Consider the following 22,827-nt stretch of genomic DNA (forward strand, 5'->3'; position numbering starts at 1 on the left):
GAATCTTGTTTGTATGAGTAAATCAATGGGAATGGTAGCAGTTTTGTTATAGCAATGTCATTTCATTCTTTGACCTGGTTTACATGGCAAAAATTATTCATTTTTGATTATCAGCTATTAACTTTATAAGAGTCTCCTTCAATGTTGTTGAAAGCAGAAAATTTGATACCACATTATTTGCAAAAGGGTTTTTAGTCATAACAGTTCCACCAGGTGTCAATGTTCCCAATCATTCTTTTGTTTAACACTGTAGAGGGTTTTACACCCTGGGACAATGGACTATATTAATGATGAGTGAGTGGTAGGCTTACAAGAGGAAGTGTTTCAGGGGAATCCCAAGAGCCTTGCCTGGCATGCACATTCTCAGGCTCGTCAATTTTGGGAAGGAGTATTTGGGGAAGATGAGGATCTGGAAACTCACTTCCTAAAACTGCCTGTGCCCATACATCCCTTGAAAAGTCTTTGTAACCCCCAAATATCCCAGTTTGATGACCAACACTATAAGGAACAAATCTCTCCTCAACTGAGAAATCCCTGGTCTAGGTAAGGAGTAGGCAAGGTGCCTCCCCAGGAATGAGAGACAGTCCTCAGCTTGAGAGAATGGGCAGAAGGCCTGGCCCATTAATACAGCATTCAGATAGAGATCAATAAACACAGAGGTGGTGATTTAGGGTTGCAGATATTTGAGTACATCAAGGCATCCCAAGAATGTACAGCCTTACATTAAGGGAACTCAGACTAACTTCAGTATTCTAGAGTTCCTTCCAGCTGCTGCCTGGATGTAGGAAATGCAATAAAGATAGAAAACAGTTACATCTAGGCTAATGGCTTTCCTGGTGACTCACTGATGGTTGAGGTGTGAGGAGGTCACTGTCCCTGTAACAACTGAGGGTCTTTTAACCAACTCTGTGGACCCTTATTATATGCCAGGTACCATGCTCAGTTCTTGATGTTCATTATATCTCTCAATGTTGGCAAAAATCCTGTGTGGTTGGTACTACTATTGTTCTTCTTCTACAAATAAGCAAAATGTGAGGTTATGAAAGGCAAAATAACCTGCCCAAGGACAAGGGTGAACACAAATTCATCCTCATGTCCAGTCCCTCTAGTTTGTCCTTCTTTGTACCAGATCATAAAGTCACACACTTCTGGCAAGGTTAATGGTTTTTTGGGGCCAAAACCCACAGACCCTGTAGAAGACAGTATAGACCATCTGAGGTCCAATGCGTGTGAGGGGAGAGGCCAGAGAAATATTGGCATCGTGTATCTCAGAGCACTCAAGCCCGGAGATCATAAGCCAATGAACAAGCAAAATCCATTTTTTATAGTTGTCATATGTCTTTCCCCAAATCACCTTTTCTAGAACAAACGAGAGTGTGAAGATTCTCTTTATATTTAGGGTTTTGACTTGTGCTGGGGGGGTGCAGAGGTCCCTGAATCCAGAGCAATAGGGACAGCTATAGACTTCATGGGACTCTCTTGGGCTACCCACTTCCCTTCACTGGATCTCAGCTACTTCATCTGCAATAAACATGGCTTGCATTTGAGCAGTGTTTTCCAAACTTGTAACTTTTTTATGATCCAAAGTAAGAAAAAAAATTTTATACCATGACCCAACACACACACACACCCACCTCAGAAATTAGTTTTACAGTACTCAGTACTACTCTGTGATGTCTTCTGATCTACTCTATCTATTCTCTTCTATTCATTATTTTTTAAAGGGTGGGAAACATGCATCTGGTTGCTACTCACTAAATTGATATTTTAATTCACTAATGGGTGGCAAACCATGGTTTTAAAAACTCTGGATTCAGGGTATAAACTATTGAAAAAGAATACCTTAATAATCAAGTCAGGGATGTTCCATGGGAGAACTGTGAATTAGGCAAAGCTTATTTTTCAAACCCTCCCACATTTCAAGGACTAATTTTCCTGGCTTCCTCCAGTCCCATTTTATTCCTATAGCTCCTACCTCCTTTCACTTGTACTTCAGCTGCCTTGTACTCAGATGTCAAAAATTATTTCCGGGCAGATGCTTTCGTTTTCTCTGAAATAGCTCTGTCTCCTTAAAAGCAGCCTTCTTGTTTTTGCTTGAGCTACCTTTAATGGGTTTCTGTGACTTGCAGGTCCTCTGTTGGAGAGATGCTTCCATGGATTCTAGCCTTTGACACCACTCACCTTTGACTTTCAGAGTCAGGTACTTGTAGTCCCAGGCAACCCCATAGATGATTATGCATTGGTACTGTCCTTCGTCCCTCACTTGGACTTGAGGTATGTGGAACAAGGCCTTCCCTAGGGACAGCTGCTCCTCCAGCAAAGTGGCTCTTTCATGGTGTGGGGATGTATCATTTTCCACCTTTTGCAAACTGGCTGTTATTGCTCCAAGGTTCACATGACTTCCAGTGTCAAAGTTGCATTCCAGGGTCACATTGCTGCCATGCTCTATTATGTACAGTTCCTTAGGGACTGTCACTGTGAATAAAGCTGAAAAGAAAACAAGATATTTTGCCATTGTCTGCCTTTACTTTACATTCCAGTTCTTACAAAGTGTGACCTGAGACCCATATCACCCCCATTTTCCAAAAGGCACCTGTCATTATCTTGACATTCCCTTGGTGAATCCTTTCTCTCCTTTGCCCCATCAATCTGGGCAAGAGTGGGATTCTTGACCCACTGATCTGAGGTAGCTCTCTCCTCCAAAAATTCCCTCCTGGGCAGCTGACTGCCCTTTGCTCCTCTCTGGGCACCCCAGCAAGAGCTTCTGGTGGACAACACTGCTTGCTCTCAGAGGCCTCTCCCACCTCCAGTCCCTGACCCCCTGAGCCCTACAGTCATTCCAGGTCGTATCTCATATAAGAACAAAATGCTTCCTTACGACTTCCCTACCATCAAGGTCTGAGCTCATGTTACTTAAATACCTTCACATCCTATTCTCCAGGTTCATTTTCCTCAATCCATATTGATTAATTTATATATTTTCCTGCCAAATATCACTTCCTCTCACCAGTGATGGTGTTAATAACTATTACTTGTTGAGTTCTTACAATTGTCAGACACTCTGCTAACACATTGTCTCACTGAGTCTTCCTAGAAGCCAGAAAGGTAGGTAAAAATATTCTATCCTTGTTTTTCAGAAAACAAAAATGAGGCACATAAAGGTTAAGTAACTTGCCCAAGATTGCACAGCCAGAATCAGATCAGGTATTTCTAACCACCACATCATACAAGTCCACTGTAGATGCTTTCTATTTTCTAACAATAAAGGGAAAGGAAAAATGGAACTGATATTTAATGTATACCTAGTATGTATCATGCCAGGCACTGTACTAGGAACTTTTAACTATATTGTTTAATACTGAAAACATGACCATGAAACATGTTTTGTCATTATGGTTATATAGTTGAGGAAACTGGCTCCAAGCAGTTCACTTCAGGACATGCATTAGTAAAGTTAAAATCCAGAGCCAGTCAGATGTTTTGACTTCAAAATCTGTAGTTTCCACTCAGTGTTTACCAAAATGTGAGGGACACGCCACTAGAAGTATGTAAGATGATTTTAGATGAGGCAGAATCAAAGCCTAAAGGGAGTTAAATTATTCAGAGAGGAATTTATTCCCTTTTCAATTATATTTTAATCCTTCAATTGTATATAATTTGCAACTAGACTTCCACACCTCTAACACTGGCTATTTTTCCTTTTAATCAAACAGGAATCTTCCAGGTAGATAACAGTATCTGGGTAGGATTTGATAACACTGCTTTATTTTCATTGCATTTATTTTTCTTCCTATTCTCTATTTACCCGTGCAAATGATACTTGTTTTTGATCTACCACAGGGGTATATGGTTTTATTTTTTAAAAGTTGAATTGATCTAAATAGTTCTATAAAAATGCATAAGCAGTGGCCAAACTAGTAAAGGTAGTGTTTACATCAATAAAGTGTGAAAAATGACAAAATTAGGCTGCTTCCATCATTAATGAATGGGTATTCATTGTGATGGAGGTATAGGAAAATCTTGAAGTAGTTTTGGAATAATCACAGAAGATTAGTTCAGTAGAGCTTGCTTCATTCATTCATTCAATCAAATCATTCATTCAACAAATATTTGGGGACTTCTTCTAAGCATTAGCTATTCAAGAAGTTGTTTCAGTATAAAATGTGATATGCAAGAGCATAGGATATAGTGATAGGTGAGCCTGGGTTCAAATGCTGACTATCAGGATTAGGAGTCCTTTGACTGTGAGTCCATCCTTTAATCTCTGTGAGCTTCAGCCTCTTTATCTATAAAATGAAGTTGGACTCTACCTCTCAGTATTATGGTGGAGGCTGGACGAGGTGTTACATGTGAAGTGCCTAGATCTGTCAGGCAGTAGGCACTCAGCAAATGTTCGTTCCTTTCTTTCGTACCTTTAATTCTTGGGAAATTGGTAATTCATATGTGGAATGCATGGTCAATCTTTATCCTCCAGGATATTTTACTAACCAGGACAGTCCATTCTCTGATCAGATTTCACAGTATAAGTAACTTTTGGGTTTTCTGCTGCTTGAATGATTCCCATTGCAGTTGTCCTCTGATTCAAGTTTTTCTTCCCACTGTCCTGCAAATCTTTGAAGGCAAAGACCAGGTTGAGTTTGCTTTGATATATCCAGTACGTAGCACATACCAAGTTCTAGTTAAGAGCTTGGCAAATAAATGACAGAAAGAGAGAGAGGGAGAAAGAAAGGATGACCCTGGTTATATATTCACCTCTGCTTTCCTTTCATCAAACTGCAACTTGCCTGTGATCACACAAATTGACCTTCTTAATTGCCACATAGCACACTTGATAGTGATATCCACAAACCTGAGATTTATTTCAAATGACCGACATTTATAGCTTGCCTCTATTCCCTGTTTTATCTATGGCTAGAACATTAATGTGTCTTTATACAGAGAGGAGTTCATGTGTGCCCAGCATTCTTTTGTGCAGGAGGGGCACAGGGGCAGGGCTATAAGGTGAGTGTATGTGTGTACAACAGTGCTAATCATATCTGCACTTGCTGTGCCAGGTTGCAAAGAATCTGAAATAATGCATGTAAAAAGAGATTTCCTGTATGATTCTTTTTTTTTTTTTTTTTTGAGACGGAGTCTGGCTCTGTCTCCCAGGCTGGAGTGCAGTGGCAGGATCTCAGCTCACTGCAAGCTCCGCCTCCCGGGTTTACACCATTCTCCTGCCTCAGCCTCCCAAGTAGCTGGGACTACAGGCGCCCGCCACCTCGCCCGGCTAGTTTTTTGTATTTTTAGTAGAGATGGGGTTTCACCGTGTTAGCCAGGATGGTCTCGATCTCCTGACCTCGTGATCCGCCCATCTCGGCCTCCCAAAGTGCTGGGATTACAGGCTTGAGCCACCGCGCCCGGCCTCCTGTATGATTCTTTTATTTTATTCCACTGCACACTTGGAATAGCTTTCACCTCTGAATCTCCATAATGGGACCCTCTTCAGGGCAGATCCCTTTATGATGGAAGCCATCCTTAAATACTTGAGTTATTAAGTCCCTTATAACTTAATGCAGAGCCACCTGATACCAAATCCGATCTGTCCTTGAAGAACAATATTCAACTATTCATCAAATATGTAGTAATCATATGCCAAGTTCAAGAATTACCTACTACTTTTACTTTTCTATAATTCTTCTCTTGTTTAATTACATATGACACACAGGAAACAGGGAAGAAAATGGGACTTACAAGGAAGGTTAGTTGCTGAGTCTGCGTAACAACAAGAATTAAATAGATGACTTTGGGTAGAGACTCTGTTGAATCTATTTAGCAAATTTATTTACTGCACTATGCTTTCGTGTCATGAGAAAGGGAACGCCTATAACTTCCTCTGGAACTCCCCTTAGTTTACAGCAGAACTCCCCTCTTTACTGCCTGGGCCTTTGATAAAAGTCCATTTTCTTCCTGTTTTTCCTGTCTGCTTTGTAAGAATATGTGCCAGGAGTGATAGGCATAAAGTATGCTCTTTTTCAGACAGGTGACATTTTTCAGCTAATATTTACAAGAGAAAACAGCAATTAGCAAACATGAATCATGTGTCTGAATAGCTCAGAATACCTAGAAGATTAATTGTTATTTGGTCTAATTTTGCCCCAAGTAAAGTTTCTAAGACATGCAAATTTTGAGCTTGATTACTCCATACAAAATAAGGGGTTTAGGAAATGCAATACTTTTTTGAAATCCTGAAACATTCTTGCTTATTGTAAGTTACAGAGTCAATCAAAACACTGTTGGAAACAATTCTATGAAGAGGTTTTTTTCTCAAGCCCAGCTACAAATTAGATTCATTAAGCAGAGGGCCTCAATCTTGGCTAACATTGGAATCACCGAGGCTTTTCAAACACACTAATGCCCAGGCACTACTTTGGATCTGTTAAAATTAAATTATTTTGGGGATGAGTTCAGCATCATTAAAAATTTTCTTTTCCTGTGAGCTTCTCATGTGCAGACAGTATTGGAAACCATTAGTTACACAAATTAACATTTGCACTTGCAAACATCTTTTACCACCTTGCCCTTTAAAGTGTTGTCCTCAGCTTCACCTGGAAGCTAGGTAGAAGTGTAGAAGTTCAGGCCTACCCCAGACCTAGAGAATCAGGATCTGCATTTAACAAGGTCACCGGGATTTGCATGCACATTAATGTTTGAGAAGTAGAGTTATAACACAGGTCTGCATTTGGACTGTCACTGGGAAGTAGAGTAATAGTTGATATTTCTTAAACGCAGTAAGTCAGACACTGGGCTAGCCCATCATTGCATTTGATACTCCCAACAACTCTGCAAAGTAGATGTTGCTATCCACATTTTACAGATGGGGAAACTGAGGCTTAAAGAAGTGATGTAACTTGCCCAAGGTCAAAGAATGGTAGCTCATGGAACCAGAATTCAAATTCATCTCTGTGTCTTCAATGCATATTTATTTCTGTGCTACCAATGACTGCAGTTATGACTATATATCCACTGGCATGTGTACACTATATCCATGAGTGAGGTTTTTTTTTTTTTTTCTTTTTTTTGCTGTATGTTGAGGAAAAGATGTTTGGTTTACTATTTTACATGCCACATGGTTATTAAATTAAGCTTCAATCTAGCATTGAGCTCCTGAAGGTATTAGACAAAGGAGAAAACTGGAAGGTTTCCACAGCTACAAAATTAAGCAGACAACACAGGCTTTCCATTCATTTGGGGCCCTTAACTAAACTAAAGGGCAAAACACTTGGCAAAAGCATGAAAAATTTATACATGCAGGTCCTTTTGCTAGATTAGAACACTTAACTTGATGCATTTGAAAAATTCTTGAGGGAGCTTTGCATTTTATTGCAACCAGGCATCAATGGTAGTCAGCACCTGTCACATCTTCAGGAAACACAATAAATCATTTGCGTTGCCCAAGACAGCTTCCTCTTTAAGCTAAGTTTATATTTTATCCCCCACATTTAACAACAGAAGTGTAAGTTTTTTCAGACTTGCCACATAATGTACTTGAGAAGTAAGGGTGGGGTGGGAGGTGCTTTACATAGCCACATTCTTCAGAAAACTCTGAAGTTCCTGATTTAGGACAAAATTCTGCTCTATGCACCTGACTCATGCTCTGCTCAGTGTAGGAGGACTGCATGGAGACACGTCTTAGCATAGAAATTGTTTCCCCAACCTCATTCTTCTCCTTGTATATCTCAGCAGTCAGCAGAAGTAGTTTTGGATCTAAAAATAGGCCAAGTGGAGTAACCCAGGCTGACGTCTGTGCCCCAGAATGACCTCAGACATCACTATGGTCATTGTGGTCCCCCTGGTTTTCATCTACCTCTGGAGTATGAAGAGAGAAGAAAAACATCAATGAAAAAAGAAAGACCAGTCTTTCCTCTAAGACATGACAAGATATAAAAAATATTTCTGGGTTATAAGATGTCCTTAGATTTGGAAATAAAAATGTAAGAAAAAAACAAATATCAATGTGATATTTGCAAAAGGATATACACATAGGTCAATGGAATAGAAAGTCCAGAAATAGACCCACATAAATATGACTAATTGATTCTGAAGAAGATTCAAAGGCTATTGAATGGGGAAAGGATGGGTTTTTTGACAAATGGGGCTGGAACAACTGAACATCTACATGTAAAACTAAAATGAGCTTAACCTATACATCACACCTTATATAAAAATTAAAATGGATTATAAACCTTACATATAGAATATACAACTACAAAATGTGTAGAAGAAAACATAGAAGACAATTTACATCTTGGGTTATGCAAAGAGTTTTTGGATGTGATACCAAGAGCATGATCCATAAAAGAAAAATTGATAAATCACACTTCATCAAAATTAAAATCTTTGCTCTGCAAAAGCACAGTTAAGAAAATGAAAAGACAAGCTACAGACTTCAAAAGAATATTTGAAAATCAATATCTGATAAATAACTTGTGTCTGGAATAAAGAACTCTTAAGGTTGGGGCAGTGGCTCACACGTGTAATCCCAGCACTTTGGGAGGCCAAGGTGGGTGGGCCACTTGAGGTCAGGGGTTCGAGACAGCCTGGCCAACATGGTGAAACCCCAACTCTTCTGAAAATACAAACATTAGCCAAGCATGGTGGTGCATGCCTGTAATTGCAGCCACTCAAGAGGCTGAGGCTGGAGAATCGCTTGAACTTGGGAGGCAGAGGCTGTAGTGAGCCAGGACACTGAACTCCAGCCTGGGCAACAGAGCAAGACTGCGTCTCAGAAAAAAAAAAAAAAAAAGAGAGGACTTTTAAAACCTTACAATAAGAAAATAAACAACAATTAAACAATTGTTTAATTCCTTAGTATAAAGCGTGAAATGATTTGAATGTCACCAAAGAAGATATACAATAAGTACATAAAAACTTAACTAAGGCCAGGTTCAGTGGCATATGCCTGTAATCCCAGCACTTTGGGAGGCTGAGGCAAGAGGATCACTTGAGTCCAGGAGTTTGAGACTGGCCTGGGAAACACAAGGAGATCCCATCTCTACAAAATTAAAAAAAAAAAAATTAGCCAGGCATGGTGGCACGGCCTGTAGTCCCAGCTACTACAGAGGCTGAGGTGGGAGAATTGCTTGAGCCTGAGAGGTTGAGGCTGCAGTGAGCTACAATTGTACCATTGCATTCCAGTCTTGGCAACAGAGTGATACCCTATCTCAATAAAAGAAAAAAATAAAATATGTATACTATCTAAGATTATATATAAAATAATATATAAATATATGTATACTTAATATCATTAGTCATTAGGAAAATGCAAATTAGAACCACTTCTACACACCTATTAGAATGAATTAAGAAAAGCGCGGGGTGTGGTGGCTCATGCCTGTAATCCCAGCACTTTGGGAGGCCAAGGTGGGTGGATCACCTGAGGTCAGGAGTTCGAGACCAGCCTGGTCAATATGGTGAAACCCCGTCTCTACTAAAAATACAAAAAATTAGCAGGGCATGGTTGTGGGTGCCTGTAATCCCAGCTACTTGGGAGGCTGAGGCAGGAGAATTGCCTGAACCCGGGAGGTGGAGGTTGCAGTGAGGCAAGATCACGGCATTGCACTCCAGCCTGGGTAACAGAGCGAGACTCTGTCTCAAAAAAAAAGAAAAAAAAAAAGAAAAAATAGAAAAGAATATCAGTGCTGGCAAGAATGAGGAACAACTAGAACTCTCATACACTTGCTGGTGGGAATGCAATAATTGTACAGCCACTATGGAAAAGTTTGGCAGTTTCTTAAAATAAACCATACACTTACCACATGACCTAGCAATCCCACTTCTAGGTATTTATCCAAGTGAAATGAAAACCTAGGTTCACACAAAAAACCTATATGCAAATATTTATAATAACTTTATTTGTAATCACCCAAAATGGGAAATACCCAAATGTTCCCCAACTGGGGAATTTATAAACAAAATACAGTATACATACAATAGAATGTACTCAACAGCAAAAAGGTATAAATTATTGATTCACACAATATGAATGAATTTCAAATGCTTTATGTTAAGTGAAAGAAGCCAGATACAAAAGGATATCTAATGAATTATTACATTTATATGACATTCTGGAAAAGTCAAAACTATAAGGACAGAAAATAGATCAGTAGGTGTCTGGACTTAAGACTTGGGAGAAACTTTTTGTTCATTTGTTTGGCAGGGGATGGAACTGTCCTGGATGTTCACTGTGGTGGTGGTAGTTATATGACTAAGGATTTGTTAAAATTAATAAGATTTTTTTTAAAAAGAATAAATGTTATGGTATGTAAATTTAAACATACGTATGTAAGTACATCCATATATACCTCCTTTAAAAATGATATAAAATGTTTTACCCTAATTTTTCACTTCAAACTTTATTTTATAGATAACATAGTAGAGCATCCAAAGAGCTTACAAGTAAGGAAAGAATTAATGATTAATGGTTTGTTTGAGTTTTATTCAGAGGTAACTTTAATCACAGTCTTTAGGAGGCACACACTTTTTTCAAGCATTAATCTAGCAGAAGAAAATGGAAATAATTATAATGTCTACCAATAGGGAACTGGTTAAATAAATTACAGCATGTCCAATAAAATACCTAAATCTACGTAAAAATGAGGGATGTCTATATTTACTGATTTGGAAACTATAAAAAACATACCTTTATTGAATGCTTACTAAAACTTCTTTTAGTCCTCTTCAGTAATTTCTTTCATGAAAAAATAAAGGGCAGTCTGAGAGTGGTGGCTCACACCTGTGATCTCAGTGCTTTGGGAGGCTAGGGCAGGAGAATTGCTTGAGACGAGCAGTTTGAGGCCAGCCTGTGTAACACAGCAAGACCCCATCACTAAAAACATTTTAAAAATTAGCCAGACAGGGTGGTACATGCCTGTAGACCTAGCTACTCAGGAGACTGAGGTAGGAGAATCGCTTGATCCCGGGAGTTAGAAGCTGCAGTGAGCTGTGGTTGGGCCACTGTACTCCAGCATGGATGACAGAGCAAGACACTGTCTTTAAAAAGTTTTGTTTTAATTTAAAAAAGGTAAAAATAAAGAGCATATTGGATAGCACTATGAAGAGTATTTGCGAAGGAGGTTTTACTGGGCTAGGGTAGGTGAAGCATTTCTGGGGAACTGGCAAAGTTCTCCTTCTTAACCTAGGTGGTGGTTACAAAAGTAATCACCTTATAGTAATGTTAAGCTTTATAGTCGTTTTATGTGGTTTTCTCTGTGATATATTTTACCACAGAAAGCTTTAAATAAATTTTCAAAATATATTTAATTAAGTAAAATGAACATCTGTGAACCTACCACCTACCTTAAGAACTAGCACATTACTAATGATGTATATCTACTGCCTGTACCAGAGGTAATTGGCATCCTGAATATTGGGCTTATCAATCTCTTCTTTACTTTTGTGTTTTTTGAGACAGAGTCTCACTCTGTCGCCCAGGCTGGAATGCAGTGGTGCAATCTTGGCTCACCGCCACCTCCGACTCCCTGGTTCAAGGGATTCTCCTGCCTCAGCCTCCCAAGTAGCTGGGATTACAGGCATGTGCTACCACGACCAGATAATTGTTGTATTTTTTGTAGAGATGAGGTTTCACCATGCGGGCCAGGATAGTCTTGGTCTCCTGACCTCGTGATCTGCCTGCCTCAGCCTCCCAAAGTGCTGGGATTACAGGCGTGAGCCACCACACCCTGCCTCTTCTTTACTTTTTAAGCTTTATCTTCTATATATAAGGTATGCTTAAGCAATATATTTATTTATGAAAAGGACGTTGTGCTGTATGTTATCTTCTGGGCTTAATTTTTATTTATTTAGTTTTTTACTCAATATTATGCTCTAAGATTCATAGATGTAATCACATGTTTTTGTAATTTATCTACATGCTGTATAATAAATTTAGTCATATTTTTTGTAATTAATTTATTCACATGCTATGTATTATATATATAATATATATATTCTATAAATATACCATGATTTCTATATCCATTCTCCAGTTGAAGTTCTTCTAGACCTACTCCTAGAATCAAATTCTCCAGGGCATTTTGGTTGTTTTTATTTATTTGTAATGTCTGAGAATACCACCATAAGTGTTTTTTTTGTTTGTTTGTTTTTTTAACGGAATCTCACTCTGTCACCCAGGCTGGAGTACAGTGGCGTGATCTTAGCTCACTGCAACCTCTGCCTCCCGGGTTCAAGCGATTTTTCTGCTTCAGCTGAGTAGCTTGAATTACAGGTGGCTGCCACCATGCCCGGCTAATTTTTTTGAATTTTTAGTAGAGAGGGGTTTCACCATGTTGGCCAGGCTGGTCTCAAACTCCTGATCTGAGGTGATCCACCTGCCTCGACCTCCCAAACTGCTGGGATTATAGGCGTGAGTCACTGTGCCTGGCCAAGTGTTATTTTTAAAATTTAAAAATAGAAAAGAAATGTGTACCGATAGGCTACTAAGCATCATACTGATTCAATTCATGTATCTTCTTTTCTTTTCAATGAAGCATGCAGGTCTGGGGCTGTACAAGGAGCAAGGAAGAAAATGTAATCCTCTGTCTGTCTGGCCAGCCTGATAGCTGTAGCTCCTTCTCAGGCACTGGGTGTTGCAGTCTGATTACTCTCATATTTTTATATGAGAAATTTCTTGTATTTTTAAAATTATATTTTATTATACAAATAATACCTAATACATGCTTCTTGTAAAAAAAAAAAAAACCTGAATATACATAATAGATAAAATCCAGACCTCCTCCCCAGAAGTAAACACTAATTATTTCTCAGATTCTTTAGTTTTTTTGTTGTTTTCTTTTTCAGGTACCCTCCTCTGCAATCAAAACTCTTTAATTAAAGAGACATGAAATGACAAGATTTTTTAAAAAATACCATGAGGAGAAGGCATTCTAATTTAGGTAGGTATTTAATATTTGTTTGAACTGATGTTATCTGCACAGTGGAAAGCAGAGAAGAATTCCACGTTTGTGAGGAAAGTGAGAAAGTGCTACATTTTTACTTTCCTTTCAGTTAATTCAGCAACACAATTCATTACACATATTTTTGATTCTGTGAATGTCCAGAATAAACATTCAATACATATCCATGTTCAGACTTCAGTGCAAAAACCGATTCCAAAGTTGGAAGATTTATGGATTGTCTGCCATTTTTGATTACCATCATCATGGTAGCACAGTAGAGTAGAAAGGACATTAGCTTTGTGGAAATCTTGCCTGTGTCACCTAATAACTATATAATCTTGGGGAAATTAAGTACCTTTTCTGAGTTCTATTTCCCTCACCTGCAAAATGATCATTGTGAAGATTAAATGAACTATACCATATGTAAATTTTCTAACACGGTATCTGGCATTTAGTGAATTCTCAATAAATGTAAATGCTCTTCCTTTTGCCCATTAGTATACCTAACTGGGAGCTAGCGCCTATCTTCATTGTCTTGTGCTGACTATCTTAGAAGAAAAGATCCTTCCTCTGTAGAAAGAGCCAATGAGGGCTAAAAAATATTGCTCCTTGTCACCCTAGCTCACTCCTTTCCTAAGAGAGAAGGCAAAAAACAAAGACAGAAAACCCAGGATCTCAATGTTTTTAAGGACAAACCCACAGAGGTTACACGTTCCCCAAGTTTTTTCCTGAAGCCCCCAGTCCTGCCACAGGATGGGGAACTGCAGTGTCTTTTGGCCCTCATTTCCCATATCACTCTACAGAAACTTGAAGCTGTTTTATAGCATGGAAGTATTTGCCCCGTTTCCTTGTCTCTAAAATTCCTGCCACGCAGGGTTCCTTGAAAAGAAAACATGAGAAGTTCCTTTAGCTGGCCCTGCAGGCAGGAGCAGAGTAGAAGTAAGCAGAATATCTCAGGGTCTTCCTTTGAGGAGGACCCCAAGTGCATATCTCTTGTACCAGACCAGGCTGGGCAGCTCAAGGGAGTGAGAGGAATGTGACTGAGTAAAGAGTGATCTGGAACCAGTCAGTAGGGAGGAGAAAGCTCTTAGAAAGGTTATCAAGTGCCAAGGGAGCCATTATTTCTCAATCATGAGCAGAAAGATGATTTCCCATGGGGCTGGGGTGACTATCTTGAGCTTAATATTCTGTCCCCACCTCTGTCTCACTCTCTTACCTCTTGGTGTTCATCCAAAATAGTACACTCATGGTCCTAACTATACCCTCGAATGGTCTGAACTACCTTCCCCAGGAGAACAACCAACTGTGAAACTGCTTTTCTTCCTGCTCACCCTCATCCTCCAATAGAAGTCCTTTCTTCAAGTTCAAAGGGATAGCCTTAAGGTTCATTGTTCATTTGGGTTTTAGGAAGACTCAGTAAACCACATTAAGGTATGAATGACCAGTGGCTGCTACTGTTGCTTTTCAAAAGAGAAACTCACAAAAACAACTAATAATATGCAGAATGTCTTCAGGACATTATCTTTAGAGTAACGGTGTCCCCTGGCCATTGTCTTCTTACTCTCCCTGCCAGAAAGGAAGGGGACAGCCGCTTGGCATCTCACCTTTAAGGGAACTCAACCCCTGCCCTCTTGTATCAGTTTAGATTTACACGGTCTGAATGATCCTGTCTTCTTGTCATTACCCTCACTGGATAGTGGGGACATATGGAGCAATATTCTCAGTCCTCGTTTCTGTCAGATAGGGACATTGGCATATATAAACCACTTTGGGGACTCTTCTTTTTGTGGTGCTTGGAATAGCCCAGAAATTATATTTCCTCTCAAAGAAAGCCCTCAGCTTGAGGACCACATTCTCATTTTTGGCTTCGGCTAGGGGCCACCATCTGCTCTTCTTTCTTAAGCCTCTCCCTTTGTCCTTTCTTACCTGTTGTCTGGTGAAGCTGCAGTTCCAGGCTCAACATTAGCAGGAGGAAGATCATGTTCTGTATTTGATCTGAAATAGACAATTGAAAGTTTCAGGGCCTTATGAAACTTTGCTGGGTCTTTGGTGCTTTGTTCACTTTTGAAAACAAGGAAACAAATTGTTTGGGGAAGGTGACAGACCATCATAGAGTGGAGCTGAGAGGAGAAGTTATAGGTTGATTTCCTGGAGAAGAGAAGATATAAATTAAGAGTAAGTAAGACATTCTTTATAAATCCAAATGAGAAGTTCTTCTTTCTTTTTTAATGGCCTTTTCTGAGTATGAACCAGTCCTTGTGAACCACACATATTGGCAGTTACCTGCACGTCTCATGAAGTTTTCCAAAGCTCTTTTTTCAATAGCTGACCCTTGAACCCCAAATTTGTTTGTCAAATGAATAATTGGACACCATCTTCTTTACCTGGACTGGATGTCTGGGAGTCTGACAGTTGAAAATAAGGCTCCATAGAACAGAGCTACATTCTCAAGAAATACTTGCTAGTTGACTGAGCAAAGTAGTCAAGTGCTTTTGAGTGCTGGAATTGAGCTTGCCCATCACTTGAACTACCTCTTACTAAGAGGTTTAGACAGGGAGAGTAGGGAACTGGCTCTGATGAGGGTGGGGGCTGCGGATGCCCTACCTTCGTCCTGCTCTTCCTCCCATGCTTTCTCCTTTGCTCTGAAGTTTTCTTTATCCATGGACTTCTTATGGTTGAGGAAAGGGACAGAGCACACAGCTAATCTGATAATGGTTTTGAGACCAAGGAGGCTTTCCACCTTTTATCAGCCATGGAATCATTTCTTCAAGGGAAATCTGTTGGAGCCATACATCTAAATCAGGTAACGGCAGAGCTGCTCTGAGTGTGATGAAAAGCAGTGGAGGGTTTGGATCAGGAGAATGATAGAACCTAATTTACATCATTAAAAGACAACTCAGCTTTGGTGTAGGCAATAGACTATTGCTGGGAGGGAGAGGTTACTGGCAAGATTCCAAGCAGTGAGATCAGTTAGGAATGTGTTTGCAGAAATGCTGATAGCTTAGAGTAGAGGGGCTAGTGGAGGTGAGAAGTGGTCTGTTGGTGAGTTTATATATTTTTTCTTTGTTTTAAAATTTTATTTTAAAAATTTCAACAGCTTTATTAAAGTATAACTGATATGAAAGAGGGTTATATATGTATATGTGTGTAGATATATTTAAAACAGACTTTTTTTAAATGCACTACTCAATGGTTTTTAGTATGTTCACAGAGTTGTGCAACGAACACTATTATCCAATTCTGGAACATTTTCATTACCCTAAAAAGGAACCCCTTACCCATTAGCAGAAACTTCCTGTTTCCCCTTCCCTTTCCGTGTGGCCCTTGGCAACCGCTAATCTAGTTTCTGTCTCTATCAGTTGCTTATTCTGGATACTTCATAAAAACAGAATCATACAATATGTGGACTTTTGCGGCTGGCTTTTTTTCACTGAGCATAATGTTGTCAAGGCTCATCTGTGTTGTAGCACATATCAGTACTGCATTCCTTTTTGTGACTAAATAATATTCCGTTGTATGATATACCACATTTTGCTTACCCATTCATCAGTTGATGGTCATTTGGATTGTTTCTGCTTGTTGGCTATTATTAATAATGTTGCTGTGAAAACTCATATATAGTCTTTTTCTATGTATACTTTTAATTATCTTGGGTACATATATAGGAGTAGAATTGCTGAATTAAATGGTAACTCTATATTTAACTTTTTGAAGAATTGCCGAACTATTTGTCAAATATATGATTTGGAAATATTTTCTCCCATTCTGCACATTGTCTTTTCAGTTTCTTGATAGAATCCTGTGAAGCATAAATGTTTTAATTTTGATTTTATTTAATTTTAAAACATAAATTGATTTTAAGTAAAAAAAACCCAGTTTACCTACTTTTTTCTTTTATTGTTGTGCTTTAGATGTCACATCTAAGAAACCATGGCCTAGTCAAGGTCACAAGATTTACATCTGTATTTTCTGCTAAGATAAACATAAATGGAGCAATTGTACAACTGGATGTCCACATGCAAAAGAACAAATTTGGAGCCTTACCATAAACAAAAGTTAAACAAAATGGATCAAAAACCTAAATATAAGAACTTTAGTTCCAAATTTGTTCTATTGATCATGGGCATGCAGTTGTGCCTATACAATTTGTTGATGAAATTATTCTTTCCTTATTGAACTGTCTTGGCACCCTTGCAAAACATTAATTGATCATATATATAAGGACGTAGTTCTGGACTCTTGATTCTATTTTATTGAACTATATGTCTATCCTATGTCAGTACCACACAGTGTTGATTACTGTAGTTTTGTAGTAAGTTTTGAAATTGGAAAGTGTGAGTCCTCCAACTTTGTTAGTCTTTTTCAAGATTTTTTTTTAGGGGGCTATTCTGGCTTCCTTACATTTTCAAATGAATTTTAGGGTCAACTTGCTCATTTCTCAGACAAAAGAAGCTGGAATTTTGGTAGAGATTGCATTGAATCCATAGATCAATTTGGGGGAATACAGCCAGCTAAATAATATTTAGTCTTCCAATTCATGAATACAGTATGTCTTTCCTTTATTTAGGCTTTCTATAGTTTGAAAAAAGACCTGAGGGAACTGCTGACAGGCTGGATATATAGTTTGAAAAAAATAGAGAAATTGGGAAAATTCCTAAGTTTGGGGCTTGAATCACTAGGGCAATGGAGATGCTATTTATTAAAATGAAGAAGCCTGAGGGAGAAGCAAATTATGGAAGGGGAAAAAGAGTTGTTTGGTGTAGATTTGGTTTGAAATGCCTATTAGATATACAAGTGGAGGTGTTTAGTAGGCAGTTGGGGTAGAGATGTAAATTTAGGAGTCATCAATGCAGAAATGTTAAAGATTTAAAGTCATGGATATCTGCATTACATCACATACAGAAAGATAGGAAAGGGAGTGCCCAAGGACTGAGACATGGGATATTCCAACATTTATAGATCTTTGTGAGGAGAGGTCACCAGCAGAGAAGACTGAGAGGAAGGATACAAAGGCAAATGGCAGTGTGTATTATCCATGCATTTTATTTTCTGTATTCTGATGCTTTGACACTTGGGGCCTTGCTGACCCTGAAGGGACTGCCCCTCCCAGGGTTAGCCAATTCTAACCTCTAAGAGAGAGTAAACCACTTGCTCATGAGCACACCTTTCAAATGCAAACCAACCCATTCCAGAGCCCATACCGACAACTGCCTCATTTATTGGAGGCTTTCACATTCCCAACACTATGCACCTGCCCTAATCACCGGAGGGCCAAGTACCAGAAGACTAGGGAGATCCCCTATGCCCCAGAGACTGCTGAAATTATTCATATTAGCTAATCCTAACTCCACTCACCCTGCCTCACACATTTCTTCCTGTTGAAACCACAATAAAGATCTTGCCCACCCCCTACCCGCCTCCCGGCTGACCCTGGTGCTTCCCCATGTGGCCCTTTGTGGCATGGTGTGCTCCCTTCTCTTGGGATCTGTGAGTACAACATACATTTTTCAATGGCAGTCATTTCCTGATATGTTGACCTCACCATACCTAAATAATAATAAAACCTATATTTTAAAACCCAGGGCTACAAAGGAGTGATCAGTAGAGCCAAATACTCTTGAGAGTTGCATTTAGCAGTATGGAGGTCATGGATGATCCTAACAAGCACAATATCAGCGAGTTTTGTACAGATGAAAGCTTGAATAGGTTCAAAAGAGAATGGGTAAAGATGTGGTGACAAATATAGGCAACTCTCTCAAGAAGAGTGCTATAGAAAGGAGAAGAGAAATGAGTCAGTAGCTAGCGGGAAATGTAAGGTCCTCAGTGAGCTGTATTCTTGCTTTTGTTTTAGAAAGGGAGATCTTAGTGCTTTCCACAGGGAAATGCTCATGTCTTCCCTTAGCTTGACCTGAAGATACCTTTCCTTATCAAAATGCAAATATATCCAAGAAAGGTATCATCTTAAGCTGCACGAACAGGCCTGGCACTTGCCAGCATTCTTATTTTTAGAGCATGAAAGGACAGCAGGTAACAGGTCTAGCAACAGAAAAGACTCCTGGATCACCCACCACTGGCTTTAACTTTCCCTTCTTCCTTGCCCTTCCACAGAGACTTTCCTGGCACACTCTCCTTGAGCAAACTGAGGAACAGACACTGTTATAAAGACCATGGAATACTATGCAGCCATAAAAAAGGATGAGTTTGCGTCCTTTGTAGGGACATGGATGCAGCTGGAAACCATCATTCTTAGCAAACTATCACAAGAAGAGAAAACCAAACACCGAATGTTCTCACTCATAGGTGGGAACTGAACAATGAGATCACTTGGACTCGGGAAGGGGAACATCACACACTGGGCTTATCATGGGGAGGGGGGAGGGGGGAGGGATTGCATTGGGGAGTTATACCTGATATAAATGATGAATTGATGGGTGCTGACGAGTTGATGGGTGCAGCACACCAACATTGCACAAGTATACATATGTAACAAACCTGCACGTTATGCACATGTACCCTAGAACTTAAAGTATAATAAAAAAAAAAAAAAAAAAAAAAGATACTTTCCAACAAGTAGCTTCCTTTCCTACTAATCCTCCTCTAGGAAAAATATGGTTTATGAAATGGGTAAGAGCTCAGGCTCTAAAATCAGACACATCTGGGTTTAATCCTGGTTTTACAAATTATAAGCCTCTAACACCTTGGACAAATTTTGAAAAATCTTTGTGCCTTGTTTTCCTGTTATGCTAATAGCAACAACACCCACCTTGAGCTAGAATCTTGGGGGTCATCTTAGACCTCCGCATTTCTCATCTCACAAATATGGTCCATCCCCTACTCCTGCTAATTCTCCCTCCTGGATACTTTTTGCATGATGGCTCTCCTTTCTTCCACCCCACTGCCATCACCTTAATTCAGCGTCTTATCATTTCTTCTCATACCATAGCAGAGCCTTCTTACTGCTATTTTTACCTTTAGTCTTGCCTTCCTCTGCTGCATCCTCCACTTATTGAGGTGAAGGACAAGAACCTTGGAGTCATCTTGAGTCCTTTCTTTTCTCATTCTACATCTGATTCATTAACAAACCCTATTGGCCCTTCCTTCAAATATATCCAGAATCTGACCATTTCTCACTAGCTCCACTGCTTCCATATCAGTCAGAGTCATTGTCATCTCTCATGGTGATTTCTGCAGTAGTCTGACAACTGGATTCTGATTCCAATTTTGCCTTCCTGCAGTTGATTCTGCAGCCAGAGTGGTTTTTAAAAAATAAAAGTCAAACCATATCTGCTTAAAACCTTCTGATGGCTCAACATTTCACTCAGTGTAAAACCCAATTTTTTCAACAGCCAAGACAAGAGGGCCCTCTGTCTTGGACCCCATGCTTTAGAGGACCCCATTGTGCCCATCCTTCTTCCTGAGGGTAAGGTGTTTGCAAGGCTGAGAGGTGTTATCTGGAGCCTTTGACCTACCAACCGCCATCCATTGCAGTCTGTCCTTGAAACATTGGAATTCCCAGTCTGAATGGCCTTAAGCCTGCTTCCAGGCCTGTGTGGCCTCTTCCACAGGTCCAATCCCTAAGGGAGGACCTTGCTGCCAGTGTACATGTGCCTCTACCTGGACACTTTCATTGTTCTTTCTCCTGAGACTGTCTTATATAAAACTGCAAGAGCACTCCAACCCTACCCCAGCATTCCCAACAATCCTCAGTCATCTTTTCTTCCCCAAAGCAGTCATTACCATCTAATATACCATATAGGCTTCTCTCTGTTGCCCAGGCTGGAGTCAGTGGCACAATCATAGCTCACAGTGATGGCAGCACCTGCCCATTTAGAGTAGCTGCAGCAGGGGAGGTGTGGCCAGGGGAGCCAAGAACAGGTGGGAGTCCCACCCCCTAGTGAGTTGGCAGGGTGGGAGCCCCATGCTCCCAGGCACCGCTGCAGCTGCCCAGCTGTGGCTCTGGACCCAGGTATCTCTGTATTCTCAGGGGCCCAGGAAGTCCCCTGCTCCCACAAGCTTGAAGGTGGCTGCTCCCGCTCCCTGGCCTCTCCCCAATCCTGGCGACTGCTACTGGGTGAAGAAAAGTTGTAGACAAGCCTAGGTGCTGTCACAACCCGGCCAGGCATGTGGGTGCTCAGGGTGGTGCTGACACACTAGCCCCCTGCTGCCTTGACCTCTTCCGGACGTTAAGTGCTGACAAGCACAGGAGGGAGGCTGAGCAGGGGCTGAGGGTGGCTCAGGGCAGGCCTGCAGGCACCCCTTGGCACAAACAGCCTGGGCGTCATGGACAGTATGTTGATGGCAAGAGGCAGACAGGTTCCTTGGCAGAAAGGGGTTAGGTCCCTGGTGAAACCCAACCTTCAAGCCAGGGATGGCCCAAAGCCTGGGGGCCAGGTTGCCAAATGTGGGTGGAGCAACAGCCTGTGGTAAGAACTTACAGTGCTTTTTCTGGGCCCTTCCATGGCTGCCCATGGGCCAATCAGCACATGCTTCCTCCCTTCTGAGCCTGTAAAAACCCTGGACTTGGCCGGGCGCAGTGGTTCATGCTATAATCCCAGCACTTTGGGAAGCTGAGGCCAGCGAATCATGAAGTCAGGAGTTTGAGACTAGCCCTGGCCAACATGGCAAAACCCCGTCTCTACTAAAAATACAAAAAATTAGCTGAGTGTGGTGGCGGGCGCCTGTAATCCCAGCTACTTGGGAGGCTGAGGCACGAGAATCGCTTGAATCCAGGAGGCAGTGGTTGCAGTGAGCTGAGATCGCACCACTGCACTTCAGCCCTAGTGACAGAGTGAGACTCCATCTCAAAAAAACAAAACAAACAAAAAAACCTGGACTCAGCCAGACTTGAACAGACACTGGGACTACCAGCTGTGGGAAGGAGCTGCTTACTTCAGGTCTCCTCTTTCTCTCTCTCTCTCTCTCTCTCTCTCTCTCCCCCTCTCCCTCTCTCTCTCTCTGTCTCCCTCCCTCCCCCTCTGATGGAGTCTTGCTATCTCACCCAGGCTGGAGTGCAGTGGTGTGATCACAGCTAACTGCAACCTCGCCTCCTGGGTTCAAGTGATTCTCCTGCCTCAGTCTCCTGAGTAACTGGGACAACAGGCATGCACAACTGCGCCTGGCTAATTTTTCATATTTTTAGTAGAGACAGGGTTTCACTGTCTTGGCCAAGCTGGTCTCAAACTCCTGACCTTGTGATCTACCCGCCTCGGCCTCTCAAAGTACTGGGATTACAGGTGTGAGTCACCTTGCCTGACTCGGGTCTCCTCAACTCTCTGGGATGACCTGCCTGTGGTAAGGAGCTATCCATTGTGGGTCTCCTCTCTGCTGAGAGCTGAACACTCATTGGGACCACCTGCCACTTTGGGTCTCCTGAAAGCTCCTGAAAGTTGTTCTGTCACTCAATGAAGCTCCTCTCTGCCTTGCTCACCCTCCAGTTGTCCACATATCTCATTTTTTCTGGACAAGGGACAAGAACTCAGGACCTGCCGAATGGTGGACTGAAAGAGCTGTAACACCAACACTTTTTTAGCTGAATGAGCATTGTGCTGACTTTTCTCCAGGAAACAAAATGAACATGTTCAAACAACCATGCCACCTCTTTAGTCTCCCCTTTTAAAATTCACTTGTGTTTTGTAAATACATTTCTTGATGTCTATTCCTATGTGGCTGTCCATTTTCATCTTAATAGTATTGGGCAGAGTTAGAAACTAGAAATCAACAAGTTCTCTAATATCTGGGTCTCTTGACCAAACCATAGGTAGTGAACAGAAATGCTTGTGGGAACTTGGACAAGGTATGTAAAAAATACTTTGCAAGTGGTAAACATTCTTCACATTCATTGTCGTTATCACTTATAAGGGTGGTAATCTTTGGTCTAAAAATCCCATGAATT

The 22,827-nt window shown here is 40.7% G+C and overlaps 2 protein-coding genes across 4 annotated transcripts in view; one reads left to right on the top strand and one right to left on the bottom strand.

Annotated features, from left to right (window-relative positions):
- The window catches only part of PLGRKT (plasminogen receptor, C-terminal lysine transmembrane protein), a 267,718-nt gene that overhangs the window by 85,235 nt on the left and 159,656 nt on the right, over positions 1-22,827 (top strand). The window lies entirely within an intron of this gene.
- PDCD1LG2 (programmed cell death 1 ligand 2) overlaps positions 1-22,827 on the bottom strand; it is a 60,610-nt gene that overhangs the window by 33,360 nt on the left and 4,423 nt on the right. For all 3 annotated transcript variants that reach the window (XM_011937323.1, XM_011937324.1, XM_011937322.1), the window contains exons 2-3: positions 14,862-14,930; positions 2,182-2,487 (exon numbers count right to left, since the gene is read on the bottom strand). In XM_011937323.1, coding sequence (XP_011792713.1) covers positions 2,182-2,487; positions 14,862-14,916 — 361 coding nt within the window. In that variant the 5' untranslated portion in view covers positions 14,917-14,930. The remainder of the gene's footprint in view (positions 1-2,181; positions 2,488-14,861; positions 14,931-22,827) is intronic.

This window comes from Colobus angolensis, unplaced genomic scaffold, assembly GCF_000951035.1.
Source record: "Colobus angolensis palliatus isolate OR3802 unplaced genomic scaffold, Cang.pa_1.0 Scaffold162, whole genome shotgun sequence".
Lineage (NCBI taxonomy): Eukaryota > Metazoa > Chordata > Mammalia > Primates > Cercopithecidae > Colobus > Colobus angolensis.